Source organism: Engystomops pustulosus, chromosome 3 (assembly GCF_040894005.1).
Source record: "Engystomops pustulosus chromosome 3, aEngPut4.maternal, whole genome shotgun sequence".
Taxonomy (NCBI): Eukaryota; Metazoa; Chordata; class Amphibia; order Anura; family Leptodactylidae; genus Engystomops; species Engystomops pustulosus.
The window spans coordinates 82,712,435-82,729,243 of record NC_092413.1 but is presented as its reverse complement, the minus strand read 5'-3'; the positions used below and the strand labels follow the sequence as shown (position 1 = coordinate 82,729,243).

The window sequence follows — 16,809 nt, the reverse complement described above, 5'->3', positions numbered from 1 at the left end:
CCAAGGCCTGTGAGAGGTAGAAACGTCACCAATTGATCACTTTATGTAAATAAAAATCACCTTCTGGCATTGAACCAAAAAGGAGTGCTTGGAATAATTTATCTTTTGATAAGCCTGATAAAGTGTTTGTTTGACTGCCAATTTCCCATAATCATCACCCACAGTGTACAGGGGTCGCCGGGACCCGCAACTGCAAGACCGCATAAATGAGGTCTAACACTTATCTCCAGAATTGATCCAGAGACATACAGCTCCAGAACATATGTATGTGATATGCAGGCTCTATACCACACCTGGGACACGCAGCATTGGAGCGCACTGCAATGCGACAAATAAATTCAGGTGTTCTATATACCCTGTAAATCAAGCTGAGAGAGTTTCTGAGCTTCACCGGTCGATATCTGAGTGGTGGCGGACAAGATAGCCTCCCACTGGTCCTCTAAGAGAGGTTCACACATAAATTTTCCCACTTTTGCTTCAGGCATTCACCCAGTAGAAAACAATACACGGTAGATATAAGCCCACCTTAGGCAGTGCCTGCAAGAATCCTAACAGCAGACAAAGATGACCCCCTAAGGTGCTTTATTGCTGCCTGTTTTTGCCATGCATGTCTGAATTGTAGATATTTGTAGAATTGGCAGTGTGGTAACCTAAACTCCTTCTGTAGTTCTGCAAATTCCTTAAACACACCTGCAATTTGCAATTGTGACACCAGTAATATGCCCCATGTTTCAGGCAACTGTGGATTATGCCATATTGGGGTAAATCATAGACAGTTTGAGACACTTAACAATTGTTTGGCTTTTTGGCACTAGGGGTTTCTGATTATGATTTCTGATTTTGGCTTCCAGGGCAGCAAAGAGTGGCCACTGTGGAGTGGCAAGTAGATTATTTACCGGTCCTGGTGTTTTTCTAACCACCAGCCACGAAAATGTTGGAGCTGGGAAGCTAGGAAGCACAGCCACAGGTTAGGGCCTGCCAAACCCCCTTCCTCCTTGGGACGCTGCAGCGCCTCATATTTAATGCGACCAGATCCCTAAATAGGGCTTGAAACTTGTGGAAATAATTAAGGGGGAGCCAGATAGGCGCATTGTGTACCACATATAGTAATTGAGGCATTATTATCATCTTAACGAGGTTAGTTCTACCGACCATCGAGAGTGGCAGCTTACACCAGGCATTCACCTTTGCAGAAAGCTTTGTTATAAGGGGAAGTACATTAAGGGTGCAGCCACACGTTCAGTTTTTCAGATGCTGTTTTTGAAGCCAAAAGCATGTGTGGATAATAATGAGTGAGGACTTATCATTACAAACTCCTCCTCTATTTTCACTCCACTCCTGGTTTGGGCATCAAAAACTGCATCTGAAAAAATGAACGTGTGGAGCATTACACAGCAACTGCGCCAATGGCTCCACCGCTAATGCAAATAGGAGGGGTGACTAGTGCCCCTCCCCAACTTGAAACCATCCGAGAGTACCCTGTTAGCTCTAACACAGGCCCTAGGGCCCAGTGTATGATAATGTTATCCACTTTTTGAAATTCGGCCCACAGCCCATTTTATCCATAACTGCCCACAGGTACTCCCACTCAACGCTATCAAAAGCTTTCATCGCATCGAGTGAGAGCACTATCCTCTCCCCAGGGTTGTCAGGGGTAAGTTGCATATTTAGGAATAGAAAACCCCCACTCCCTACCTTGAACCCTCAAAAACCTCTTAAGGCAAATAAGGTATAAATACCAGAACACTGAGTATTGGAGTGCAGCTAAAAAACATGGCAAAACAACTCCATAGCATATACAGTCATTGCAAAATTGCACGGTACTCAGTTCGCCCATTGCTAGATGACAGCATAATTGAGCACCCACCATCAGTATAAATTGTCCCTCCTGTCAGGAAAAAGAAGAACATAACAAGGTAACATAACAGATCATAAATTAAAGTTGGTAGGTGTTGCCCCCAAACACTGTACCACTTGATGTAAGCAAGTAATTTCACCCAGGTGTAGCAAAATAGCAAAAGAATGGCAGTATTGACATTGAAACTGAGGTACCTTCTAGCAGGAACTTTAGTACAGTTGGTGGTTGCTTATTGGCGTGCTGCAAGACTGGCTCCTACAGTGGCCTATGTTGAAAATCCCTGGGCATGACAGGTGAATTGAACCTAGGCAAGGGTAAATTAACATCCCCACCTGCTTATTGATCAGGTACAGTACTATGCAGGCTGCTCCAGTCTTCCTGAGCGCTGTATTCACAGGTATGAAAGCCTTCTTGTGATTGGTTGGCAGCTAAAGGACCCTGGGAGATTCACATCAGCTCTGTAGTGTAGCTGACTTTTCTCTATAACTGTAGCCAAACTATTAGCCCTAGTTATGGGAAAAAATATTAACTGTAAAGAGTCTTGTTTTATTGATGTTTCATTCACCATTTCAAACCTTTATACTCACATTGTCAAACTCGAAACGGTCTTTTTTCTAAAGCTGAATAAGCCCAATTTTATGTAGCACTTCCCATCTCATAGAGCACCCTCTGAGACTCTCCACTGCTGAAGTCTGACCAAACATATGTACTTAGAAAAAAAGATGCTTTATTAATAGTATATATACAATCTGTTGCTGCATCAATGAATGAAACTTCAGTATTGTGGAAAAGTTGGGTCAATCTTTTCAGACCATGCCATCAAACCCCCTTTAATATCTTTAGCTATGAATTTGTATATTCCTCTGTTTGAAAATTCCTGTAGTATCTTCACTGCTTTCTGGGAATCATTTCCAAGTTTGCATATAACAATCACTAAAAGAATAAAGACATAAAGATAAATATTATAAATAACCATTTTGACTGAATTCTAAATCTGAAAGTTAAAACACTAATTCATTAGTAGCTGAATAAAGAGAAACTTAAAAGGGTTCTCTGGGCTGAAACATGGGTGACTTCTAAGGATTTCGGAGTTGTGCTGGTGCAGAGGGAGGGCTGCTGGCACAAGGTTGTTTATTTTGTGGAGCTGCAATAAGGTGATACTTTTGTGTCTCCCAGCTACATCACTACATGTTGTAGATCTTTATAAGGTCTTTCCTTCGATCTTGCCTTACCTTATTTCTAAGATTATATAAGCCAAGTTATCTCAAGACTATGAAGGACAACTACTGCCACTTTAGAACTTGCTGGGTAGAGGCATTGAACCGTATGATGTCAGTGGACCAGTGGAAGGTGGGCAATGATGCATGTTGCCTGTATTTTCAGCTATCTGGGCCCCTGGATATTATTCTGGACCTGTAGCGGATTTGGGTTTTTGTAGGCTCTCCTGTCCCGTTTGCATCCTCACATTTGTTTTTGAATGATAGATATTGTCATCTGCTAACAAACATTCTTTTTTTTCACAATTATCATTGCATACTGAGTCTGGAGATTTTGCAGAAGTGTCAGAATTTGCAACTCAACTTCCTTACAGCAGATGTTAACATATTTATTATTTTTCTTTACATGCTGATTAAAATGTAATAATGATATTCTGCTCATATTCAATATATAAACATTACAAATAAATACTCGTAAAAACACTGCCATACATACTTTTTAACTGATTTTTTTTATGTCCATATTGCCTTTAAACATATTTTTATGAAATGTGCAACTGAGGTGGTAGATGCAATTGGGTAGTTGGCTCTGCTTCCAGTGCAGCGCCACTGTACACCTCCACCTTTCCATGCCAGTTTGAGGCATCACTTTTGTGCTGGTAAAAAAAAGCTCATGCCTACTTGACTCCTTAAAGGGCCACCATTAGGAAAGTTTAATAGGGTGAGTGGGTAGCCAGCCCCTTTAACTACTTTGCACATATTCAACTTCCCGGCTCATTACACGATGTGCTGAGCCATGCAGGTGAAAGTCCAGGGAACAAACAATTGATTGCAATGGACATAGGACTTCTATATAAAGCAGAAGGTGTACTCATTGACAACATTACTGGTTAAACTGCTTACCCTTATTGTCCAATTCATCAGCATTCTTGCTTATTTCTGAAAGTCTTTCAGTCAGAAAATTGAAATTAAAATTCTTGTCCTCCAGTTGTCTTAAAGGTATATCTTTTTGTACTTTTATAAGAAAAAAATAGATCAAGTCACATCAAACGTCTTAAAGAATAACCAGGTAAGTTGAATAATTCACTCAGTTCATACTTGTAACGGAGGTTTCAGTTACACTCTTCTGTCATAGAAGAGCATAAAGGAAAAAAAATAAGGAAGGTAAAGCATAAGGATCCATTAACAGAAGAAATTTACTGTCATGCTTCTGTTATTTATAACAAAAAGAAAAACATCGACTGCTGTGTTATATTTAACTAACTAGAACAAAAGAGCAAAACAGAACCTGCCACACACAAGTGTGAACTCAGCCTTATGCAGACAGAAGAAGGTGGTAATGAGGGTAGATATAATTGAAATGTCTCACTAAGCTTAAGAAATGAAGGAATCTAACTATTCCGCAGGCATCGAAAGAGAAGGTAAGGAACAACCTTTCAGGTTACACATAAGACGACTGTGGTCGGTCAATGATTCCAAACCGCGTGTTTCACGGATTTTCACAGATTTTACAGATGTATGAATAAATACGTATAAATAAAAAGGCACCAGTGCTTCCATATTTTTGGACTATAAGACACAACCCATATTCTACATAAGAAGAATACATTTCCTGGTGGTCACACATACAATTCTGCTAAATACACATAGACACAGCCCTACTACATGTATACACATAAACACACCCCTCTGCTATATACCCTTCTATTACAGCCATGTTGTAGCCGCTGTTTAAAGAGTAATGCATGTACCATTGAAGGCTCCTCCCCACAATGTGACTGATCAAATGCTTCTTGCATCACTGAAAGTTTTTCACACTTTTCATGTTGCTTGTAATAATATTTTCAAGATGAGCATGGAGAGAGCGGTGCACAGGCTCAGTGAACAGGTGAAACACATTGACTAAGGGCTTTGCGACGCACTTCTTTCGACCTTTGCACATTCTTGTAGGGGAAAACTGCTTGCATAGGTATTTAATAAGTTTCTGTGCCACTATAGTGTTGCATGCGACCCTTTTGTGACACAAATTAGGCGTCACAACAAGGACCGTGCAAATTGTGTTGCGCGCCCTATGTTAAAGGTGCACCGCAAAAAAAGATGTAGGGCCAGTGCGGGGGAAGTGACAGATGCATGATTTCTGGCGCACAATCTTAGTGGGTCAGTCACATCCAACATTATACACGAAAAGAGCACTTTTAGTGAAGTTTCTGTCTTTCTTTGTAAATGTGCCCCTTTGTCTTCATCCAATCTCCAGGAGAGTCAGGAGGGTCTGGCAGCGCAGGATCCTCCTGACCTCGGACTAGACAACGTAAGTACTTTTTAGCAAGACTTTTTCTTGCTGAAAGGTACATTTTATAGCCTGAATAATACAGTATTTTACAAAAACATTAATCATTCACTACAAGCAAGGATACGAATTGAATGCTTCAGGCGACATATATCTACTTCAGGCTGTGGTCGTACATCAATCAGCAAGTGAGGAACTTTGTCATCAAGTATTTGCTTATAGACCTAAAATTGAAACATGAAAATGTAAGTCAATAGAATAAGCTCAATAGATTATTCTTTTACGGTATATATTTTTGATGAAATGATCTGTATATATCCATGTGAGTCCTAGTGCGGATTTACCACCTTGTCCCCTTCTAGTTTTCCCTGCGCACAGACCTCCAAACCACCCAGCTGTGCAATGTTCATTATGTACATGCATAGGATCGGGCTGGAAATAACACTGCAGGAAAAAGGAGTCAAGGGACATCCACTACATCAGTGTAGACAGGAATTCAAGGAATTTTCCTTCTCCATACCAATTTATGCAAAAGTTCTTTCAACAACAGACCACTACTATATTGTTAACGCAGAAAATCTTCTATTCTAAAATATACTAAATAGAGGGTGGGAAGGATGAGCATTGTTCCTAGTTTCACATTGTGTTGTTAGCATAGAAACCACAGCTGCACAATATTTTATGCGGAAAAATGACAACTAAATATAACTTTTTAGATGCACAAACAGGGTGGAGAACATTTTTGGCATTTCCTTCCCTTCCAGATGATTGAAAAAAAAACCTAATAGGAAATGTGTGACAATAATCACAATAACTTTCAAAAATGACAAAAGCCACATGATAGACATCACATAAAATAAAAAATAAGTGTATAAATACAAGTAAAATACAAAATTACATGTTCAAATATTAACACTTACAGTTTATTCTATTACAGAGGTAAATTTTTAAACTTCCTCCACTGCAGAAACTACTAAACAAATAATTAACAACATTACTTTTGTTTAAGAACAGGTAAATTACTGCTTCAACTAACAATTATTGCTGCTAAACTAAAGAATAAAATTTTTCCAATTTCAGAGGTCATGAATTTATAGAATTTAGCAAATAAAATCAGCCATGCATGACATCACAATAGCAAAAAGTAGAACTATCACTGAATTACTCCTGCAATGTACTTACCGCATTTGTATTTATTATATTCAAAATATTTTTATTAGATTTTTTTTCTTTTTGATTATAACAACACAGAAAACATATACAACAGATTTTTGTGGATAGTATAATTGTACATATGAGGTCAAGCATGACTTCCGACCCAAAGATTAACAAGAGTTATTAAGACATGCGGAAAATGAAACATTTTTCATTACTGAAGCCATAGTAGGGAAATAACATTGTTGTCGAAATTGTGGGTAGCAGGAAGGAAGCCCTATGTAAAATTGTCATAAGGCCCCATTCATTATGCTGCTCTCTAATGACATCACCCCATATGGCTTTGATAAGCCAACAAATATATAAGAACTATGATAACACAATAAGAACGATTTTGGGAAAGGAAAGAAGGGGGGGAGGGAAGAAAGAGAAGGATAAAGAAGAGGCTTGGGAAAAGGGGAGAAGGAGTGGAGAGGAGGAGGGAGGCAGGGACACACATCCAGGGCTGAGGGTTGACACAGACAAATACCCAGGCGACATGGACTACGAATTGACCCAGTCTTTAGACAAATAAATTGTTATACTCCGGGGTATCTTTGAAAAGGAACCACGGCTGCCATAATTCCACGAACTTCCCTGTTGTGACTCATATGTGACTCATCTCCCGCTCCCAATCAATGAATGGTGGGGTAAGGGGAGACCTCCAATAACGTGGGATAACTGAACGGGCCGCAGTTAGAAAAAAGAGCAGAAGCCCCTTTTTTTGGGACCGGAAAGTTCCCGGACGGATGGACAACAGGCCTATCTTAGGAGTGAAAGTGACCGTGCGTCTGGTGACCGCGGTGTAAGTGCTAGATACTCTCTCCCAGAAAGGCTTAAAGGAAACCTACCACTTGTAATGGCAGGTTTCTGATGGAAATACCGGGCACCAGCTCAGGGTGAGCTGGTGCCGGAGCTTATTTTTGTTAGTGTTTTAAACCGCAGTATCACGGTTTAAAACACTTTTTAAACTTTATAGCCGGCGCAGGGAGGTACGCGCTCGGCGCTTACCATGCGCGCGGCTCTCCTTCACTTCCTATGTAGCCGCGCGCACGGTAAGCGCCGAGATATTCAGTGCTTCTGATTTAGTGTAGTTTATCTTCAAACTACTCAGGTGACCGTACCTTTCAAACTCATGGAGATGCCCGGAATAGTGATTCGTGGCTGTGAGACGTACAGTAATAGATCATCGGCGTATAGGGCCACCTTGTAATGCGTGTCCCCTATGCATGCTCCATGGATGTTCAGGTTCTTTCTGATTGCTACCGCCAGATGTTCCATCATGATGGCGTAAAACAAAGGGGATACTGGGAACCCCTGTCTAGTGCCATTGTTAATTAACAGAGGATCCGAGAGAGATCCATTAATCCTAACTCTGGCTGATGGACTAGTATAAAGAGCTGCTACCTTGCCCACAAATCCCGGTCCTAGACCCATTTGCTTTAGTGCCTCTATCATGAACCCCCAGTGGACCCTATCAAATGCCATCTCCGCATCGATATACAGGAGGCATAATGGGGTTTTAGATGTTTTGGCCCAAGAGATCAGCAAGGCTGTTTTATTGAGATTATCCCGTGCTTCACGCCCAGGAACAAAGCCGACTTGGTCATTATGTATTACTGATGGCAGAAGTGGGCCTAATCTGTTGGCCAGGATTTTGGAGTATAATTTGATGTCCTCGTTTATCAAAGAGATGGGCCTATAGCTACTAGGGGCCGTAGGGTCTTTGCCCAGCTTTGGTAATACACTTATATGAGCCTCCAACGACTGAGGGGCAAATGGGGTGCCAGTAGATATAGAGTTAAACACCCTGGTGAGAAATGGGGTGAGGGATTCTCTCATGAGTTTATAAAAAGCAGGCGTGAACCCATCTGGTCCAGGACTCTTGCCTGAAGGGGTTTCCCTGATAGCATGATGCACCTCCCCCTCTTCTATTGGTTGTTCCAATGATTCAGTAGATTCACTAGTGATACCCGGTAGCGCGGTATCTGAAATATACTCCTGCATGCGATCTAGAAGGGCCCCCTCTCCCATATCTGCAAACTGTGGCCGGATGTTATATAACTCATCATAATAGCTACGAAAGGTCTCCACAATCTCCCTTGGGTTATGTGTAAGCCCCCCATTAGTGGTCTTTATTTTAGGCATAAATGTTGCTACACTGCGCGGATGTAGAAGCCTCGCTAGTGGCCGTCCACATTTGTCGGCATATTCGTATAAATAGCGGGAAAATTGAGTTCTATGATGAAGGTGGGCCTGGTCAAATAGTCCCCTCAATGTCTCCCTCTTCCCCGTAAGTTGCGCCAGGAGGTCAGGAGACAAGGAGGATTTATGGCGGGACTCCAAATCACTGATTCCTGTGCTAGGGATGTAATTTTCGCCGCCTTTTCCCTCTTCAAACGGGTGCCATGCCTAATGAATACACCACGAAACTCCCCTTTAAGAGTTTCCCACACCAAGGGAAGAGGTATTGAGTCACCCGAATGTGTTGCTAGGAAATTATCCATAGAGGACTTAAGTTCGGCAACACATAAAGGGTCCTTTAGAAAATTATCATTAAGTCGCCAGTTCCAGGCCCGGCGCATTGAGTTAGGCAGTGACACCGTGAAGAAGATAGGAGCGTGGTCGGAGAGAACTATGTTGCCTATTGTCGCCGTGGGCTGCCATTCTAGTGTCCTGTGACTGACTAAAAATGCGTCAATTCTACTATATGAACCATGAGCAGTGGAATAAAAAGAGTAGTTTTTGTCTACAGGGTGTAGGATACGCCACACATCTATGAGACGTAAAGCATGAAGGTCGTGTTTCAAGGAGTGCATATGCCTAGCAGAGACATTACTACGTCCCGATGAGGTATCTAAGGTGGGGTCCATTGGGAAATTGAAGTCCCCCCCTGTAATGAGTGTGCTCTCAGCGAACTCTGACAGACAACGCAGGATGGATCGACAGGCAGGTATGGCCTGGGCATTTGGCAAATACCAATTGGCCACTGTGAAAATCGTATTTTGAATGCCCAATTTAATAAAGATGTACCTCCCGTTGGGGTCTATTCTAGTGTCCATGACTGTGTGCTGAAGGGACCTATGAAGGCCAATTGATACGCCTTTAGAGCGAGCGTCTGGATTGGCACTGTGATGCCAACTCGTGAAATACCGGTGGCGTATGATGGGAATGTGCCCCACTTTAAAGTGGGAGGAAGAGTATCTGCACCCGTTGCTTATGCATCCCGTATAAGATTTGCAATCTTTTCTGTGGGACATTGAACCCCCTAACATTGAGGGACCCCACCTTTAACCCCTTCACGCTCCGTGGCGGATATATCCGCCACGGCGCTTATGCCGGCTCGGCTCTGGATCAGAGCCGAACCGGCATCGGGAAACACTGGGTGCCGGCTGTAACTAATAGCCGGCACCCCAGTGTAACACCCGCGATCGGAGTTGTCTCCGATCGCGGGTGCTTAACCCGTTAAATGCCGCGGTCAGCGCGACTGCGGCATCTAACATGCATCTGGGGGATCATTCCCCCACGATCGCCCCCCCCGAACCGTTTTCGGGGGGCGCCGATCGTTGCTATAGCAACTCTGGGGTCCGATCTGGACCCCAGAGTTACTTGCAAGAATTGCCGGTAAGATGGCGTCTGTGACGTCATCTTACTGGCACAGTGCCAGCCTATGCAAGTGTATAGGCTGAACCTGATAATACTCTGCAATACATCAGTATTGCAGAATATTATCATGAAGAAGCAATCAGATGATTGCTTGTTCATGTCCCATGGTATAAAAGTGAAAAAGTTAAAAAAAAAAAAAGTTATTCAATAAAAAATATAAAGTCATAAATCACTAAAAATGCCCCAAACCCCCAAAACATATACAGAGTCATATAACTCAAAAAAAAGTCTAAATCATAACACAAACCCCACATATATAGTATCACCGCGTCCATAACAACCCGTAGAATAAAAGTAAATCATTATTGAACCCCCACGATAAACGCCGTAAAAAAAAAACTGTTATAAACCCTCCAAAAATTATGATTTTTACCTTTTCAATCCCACAAAAAATGCTATAAAATGCGATCAAAAAACCATATGTACTCAGACATGATACTGGTGCAAAGTACAACATGTCCCGCAAAAAACAAGCCATCAACCAGCTCCGTAGCCAAAAATGTAACAATGTTATGCCACTTGGAAGACGGCAATACATAAATGATAGATTTTTCCCCACATTAGGGTTTTGTTTGACAAATTTAGTAAAACGTAAGAAAATATATTCATGTCTGGTATCCCCGTAATCGTATCGACCCATAGAATAAAGATAACATGATTATTAGTCTATACGGTGAACACCAAAAAAAAAAAAAAGTTAAAAATCCAGTACAGAATTGATGCTTTTCTACTCCTGCCCTCAAAAAAAGTTCCTAAATTTTCAACAATAGGTGATACCAACCCCAAAATGGTAACAATGGAAAAAGCATCTCGTCCCGCAAAAAAAATGCCGTCACATGGCCCCAATAACGAAAAAGCGAAAATTTTATAGCCTTCAAAAGGGGCCAATGAGGAAACTAAAATCCTGGCAGCTGCAGCGCCCTCCTTCCCTTCTGCACCTCGCTGTGCCCCCATAAAACAAGTCACAGCCACATGTGGGGGGTCTTTGTACTCAGGAGAAATTGCAGAACAAATTGTATGGTGGGTTTTCTCTTTTTATATTTTGGAAATGTGTAAATTTTAGTGCTAAATGAACGTATAAGGGAACAATATGACCATTCTAAATTTCACCTCCATTTTGATTCAATTACTATGAAGATCTCAAGGGGTTAACAATCTTCGTAAAAGCTGTTTCTGATAGTTTGAGGGGTGCAGATTTGAAAATGGGTAGATTATATAGGGGGTTTTGATGCTAAATATGTAAAATTTCATTCAAAACTGTATTTATTCCCAAAATAGTCAATTCTGAAAATCCGGAAAAGCGATATTCTATTTGTAAGCCGCGTGACATCAAAATAAATTATCCAGACATTTCAAAAATTATGAAAATGTAAAGTAGACAAATGGGAAATGTTATTCAGCAACTTATTTAGGTGGTAAATCTATCTGCCTGAAAACGCAATGATTTAAAATTTCGAAAATGGCAAATTTTTCAAAAAATTTATCATATTTTCTTTTTTTTTGTAAATAAACGCAAAACTTATCAGCCAAAATTTACCACTAAAATGAAGTACAACATGTGGGGAAAAAACAATCTCAGAATCGTTTTGATAAGTAACAGTGTTCAAAAGTTATAACCATATAAAGCGAAGCAAGTTAGAATCCAAACCCCCCTCTCCCCCTTCTTAATCGTCATCACCCAAAGATAACCAGGTGTCTATACCCAACATCAGTTAGTATATATGCAAATCACAAAGACATTTAAAGAAAATAAACACCCTCAAATACCAAAACAAGAATAGAACCTCTCGAGAAGGTATCATCAATGACAGTCCAATACCTGAAGCCCGCTATGGAAGTAAGGAACAGTAGGTAAATCAGGTAATAGCTATGGACGTTGTAAGTTATTTCACAGTGTTGTTGAGACAGGATGGGTCATCTGGATGTGGAGGCCAAAAGGCCAGAAGAAAGGAACTTCGACTCTCACCAGACGAAGCCTCATCTTGGAGGTTGCAGGTCTGGGCCCGCTTGATGATTATTATTATGACGCACTTGCAGACGAAAGGGGAATCCCCATGAGTATTGAAGTGCTTTCTGTCGGAGAGAATCCAACACAGGACGCAATGCTTTGCGCTTCATCAAGGTGAGCCTGGATAGATCTGGGAGGAATTGCACCACAGAACCCTTGAAGCGCATTTCCCCTTGTTCCCTTGCACAGCTTATAATGGATTCCTTAAGTTGGTACCGATGGACCCTGCAGATTATGTCCCGTGGTCTATTCGGGTCAGGGGATTTAGGGCCAAGGGACCTGTGTGCACGGTCAAGCTCTAATGGCGTATCTGTCGGAACTCCCAGGACCACATTAAAGAGCTCTTGCAGGCTTGAATGTATAGCAGAGGGTTCAATGGATTCGGGGAGACCCCTGACCCTAATATTATTCCTCCGACCACGATTTTCCAGATCGTTGAGGTGGTCAGATAACGCCAGAAGCTGGGAGGAATGCGAAGCCAGCTGCGCCGAGTGAGCTGCCAGCCTTTCTTCAACATTACGTTGGGAAGTCTCTGCTGTGGACACTCTCTTCAATATGATGTACTTCATCTCTGAGGGTATATATTTCAGATCTGTAGGATTGTTCGAGCCTGGAGACATAGGACTCCATGTCCTCTCTAGTGGGTATGGTGCGGATATGTGCTTGCAGGGCTCTGATGTCCGCCAACACTTTCATATCTAATGAGATTCTCTGAGGATACATATGATGTTGGGACGCTTGATCTATTACAGGAATGCCACATTGTACTGGGGTAGTTGAAATAGAGCCTGCAGCATGCATTGAGGAGGGGCACAATGCTGGAGAGGGCAAGGACACCTCATAGTTGGCTTGTTGTCCTGACCACTCAGGAGCCATCGGATTCAGTCCCTGAGGTGACATTGGCCAAAGAGTCGGGGGCACCCCATCCACAGGGGGAGAGAGCGATTCCTGTGAGGAACCCCAGTGATAAAGCCAGTGATTGGCATGGTGAGGGTAGCTGCTCAACTGCCCGAGGGGAGCGCATTGTAGCAGATGACGTGGCTGCCTGCACTGTGTCCTTGTGAGACCTGTCAGAGGTTGAAGCCTCGGTGTTAGCCAGGGCTGAGTCGCTTACCCAGCTGCTTGTTGGGGTCCCTCCAGCTCTCTGTGGCGCCCGACTTTCGCGCTCTTCTGCGCTCGCGCCGCGCCATCTTGGTTGCGCCATGTGGAGACCCTGAAGTGCCAGGTGTAGCGGGCGTTAGTGGCCGCGTTCCCCGGCCCGGATTAGGCGAGTCCAGGATGGAGCGTTCCGGTTACAAGGCCTCCGGAGCTCCTGGCCGCGCAGTGGTCCCCGCCTCCGATGTGGCCAGATCGATGAGGTCCGCCGCAGCTGCAGTGGAAGATCGGCCTGTCATGTAGGTCGCGATGTGACGGGTCGCTGGCCGGGATAGTGGGGTAGAAGCAGCCCTGATTTTAAGCCGGTTTCTCTGGGCCCAGCGCGGGAGCTCTCAGGAGACACGGCCTCACGCTTCCATGGCCAAACCACGCCCCCCGCATTTGTATTTATTAAAAAGAAAATTAAATTACTGTATGTACTCGAGTATAAGCCAAGGCACCTAATTTTAACACAAACAGTGAAAACCTATTGACCTCAGTATAAGCTGAGGGTGTGAAATGCATTGGCCACATGCCACCCAGTATATACCGTATATTCCGGCGTATAAGACGACCTGGTGTATAAGACGACCCCCCTACTTTCCTGTTAAAAATATAGAGTTTAAGATATATTCGCCGTATAAGACTACCCCTTTTCCAACAGCCAGCTCCCCCTGTATATTGCCAGCCTGTACCCCCAGTATACAGCCAGCCCCCCTGTATATAGCTAAACTGCCCCCCCTAGTATACTGCCAGCCTGTACCCCCAGTATACAGCCATTATACAGCCTGGCGGCGCCCAATTGTGCAGAATGCCGGCCCCCCCAGTTTGCATCCTGCCGCCTCCCCCTCTATATAGCCAGCCTGCTTGGCACACTAATAATAAAACAGCTTCTCACCTTTCCCGCGATCCACCGAAGCTCTGCTGCTACACTCCGGCCGGCGGTGACAGCTCATTGAGCGCTGGCGGCTCACAGAATATAACGTATGCCGCGTGCCGACGACATATTCTCTGCGACGCCGGCACCCACGTAGCTGTCACCGGCGGCCGGAGCGTAGCAGCGGAGCTTCGGTGGATCGCGGAAAAGGCGAGAAGAAACATTACCGGCGTATGAGACGACCCCAGACAATTTGTCTATGTCTACGTAGCTGTCACCGGCGGCCGGAGCGTAGCTTCGGTGGATCACGGAAAAGGTGAGAAGAAACATTACCGGCGTATAAGACGACCCCAGACCAGACTGAAGATTTTTCAGTCTTCAAAAGTCGTCTTATACGCCGGTAGCCCCCCCAGTATATAGCCAGCTCCTGTGTCACTTGTATATAGCCAGCCCCTGCCCCCTAGTATAAAGCCAGTAGCCCCCTGTATATAGCCAGTGGCTTATGTCCCCCAGTATATAGCCAGCAGACCCCTAGTATATAGCAAGATCCTTGACCTCTAGTATATAGCCCACAGCCCCCTTGTATATAGCCAGTGCCTATATCAGACAATCATAGAAAATCACGCGGACAATCATAGAAAAATTAAATCTGACTGCATAAAGCGTGTACTCTACCTCTATATTGTGCTCCAAATCTAGCTTTGCGGTATGGCTATGACTACATACAAGGCCTATCTAGAACGAAAAAAGCCATTTGACCCGAAACAAGGACACTACAGAAAATTCAGAATCACAACCAGATGGTCCAGGATGATACATGGGAGTAATTAGAAAGAATAGATGTACAAGACATTAGAGACAATTTGGAAAGTACATGGTGCATATGTACTATATGTACTATGCATTTAGATATGTAGCAATGATACTGGGCATGTGCAATATGTTATGGTACATTACTGTGCAATAGGATTAGACTTGAATATGTGTTTCAGTTTACAAGTAACATATTAAACAGTGCAATATCAGTAGACGATATCTGGGAATCACATAATCTGTGCACTTTCTTAGCACCTGATATTTTTCTGATTAAACTACATTTGTAGTATCAAAACCAAAATAAACATAAAGCGAGGGGTGTAGGCGTGAAGTCTCTATCACATGAGCCCCCCGCTATTTACATATAGTACAACCAAAATATTGGATACTCTAAAACGACTGAGTCAGATGAATGCCAGACAGATAGATTTTATTGAATAAACAAGTAAACGGCAATACAAAAGTAGCAATAAAAGTATAAAAACAGAGTGCCAAAATACAGCCAATATAGATGCATTTTCACATATAAGTCAGGTCAAATGGCTTTTTTTGTTCTAGATAGGCCCCTTGTAGATAGCCAGCATCCCCCTGCCCCAGTATTTAGCCAACAGCCACCTTGTATAAAGCCAGCAAGTGCCCCCTAGTATATAGCCTGTGCCTGCACCGCCAAATATGGCCAGTGTCATATTTAGCCACCCGCAGGTCCTCTTCTATCTTCAGCTCCCTGCGGGGTCCCGCCACATACACCATGACGTCAGCCAATGGCAGCGAACACACTGTTATGTCGGCAACGCAGCCATGGGGACACGGAGACGGAAGCTGAAGATTGAAGAGGACCTGCGGGGGGCGTCGGAAAGGTGAGTACAGAGGTTTTATTCATTGATTTGAGTATTAGCCGAGTTAGGTTTTTTCAGGGTTAGCGTTTCTTGTATATGCGGTACCCTAATCCAGGTCTTTGTTTTCAAATTATCAAGGATTGTACAGCTCCCACGTACCAGGCACCATCACAATCATAATTAGAATTATGATCCTATCCAATAGCCTGGGGCCAAAAATAAATAATGAACGTATAATATCAATATCAGCAACTGGAGGTTTCCAGTCCCTTCTCCCCTCTCTACCTACATCTGCCAACAGTTTTTTTGGGCTGTATGAGTTATATGCCCCCTTTTTGTGTACAAGGATACTTGGCCAATGGATGGTTCCACAATCAAAGTTTCTGGTACCAGACTGTGGACTGGAGTTTATTCTTGATATGTTGTAATAATAGTTAAATAAAAATGGAAAAAGCTTTCCTTACGTTGCACCACCTCCACCCAGATCATTTTCATAATGATCGATAATTTCCATAGACAAATTGTAAAGGTATTTGCAGGATTGGTTTACTACTTGCTGCTGCCACTAGATTTAAGATGTAAGGCCTGCAATGTTCAAACTATCAATACCAGGATTGCCCACGTAGAGTTATTAGGGAAATGATTTACTGGGTGCATGCAGACACCCGCCTCATCCCACGAGGACACCGACAGACAGGTTTGTTTCTGGTTTCCCACATTTACAGAACAGTTAGAAGAATCATATGCTCCCATTCTAGGGGATTTTCACCAGGAAGTTGGTTATACATAAGCTGTAGGGGGTTTCCCAGCATTATGTGTAACCTGACCTTGGTCAAGTGCCTGAATGAGTAGACCAAGAATGATTTTTTTATACCCAGTTAGGATTCTGGTCAAGGCTACTAGATTCCACAATCTG

At 43.1% G+C, this 16,809-nt stretch overlaps 1 protein-coding gene across 1 annotated transcript in view; it reads right to left on the bottom strand.

Annotated features, from left to right (window-relative positions):
- Positions 1-374: 374 nt before the first annotated feature.
- MOCS3 (molybdenum cofactor synthesis 3) overlaps positions 375-16,809 on the bottom strand; it is a 45,102-nt gene continuing 28,667 nt past the window's right edge. The window contains exons 11-13 of the mRNA XM_072141244.1: positions 5,490-5,586; positions 3,979-4,080; positions 375-2,791 (exon numbers count right to left, since the gene is read on the bottom strand). Coding sequence (XP_071997345.1) covers positions 2,634-2,791; positions 3,979-4,080; positions 5,490-5,586 — 357 coding nt within the window. The 3' untranslated portion in view covers positions 375-2,633. The remainder of the gene's footprint in view (positions 2,792-3,978; positions 4,081-5,489; positions 5,587-16,809) is intronic.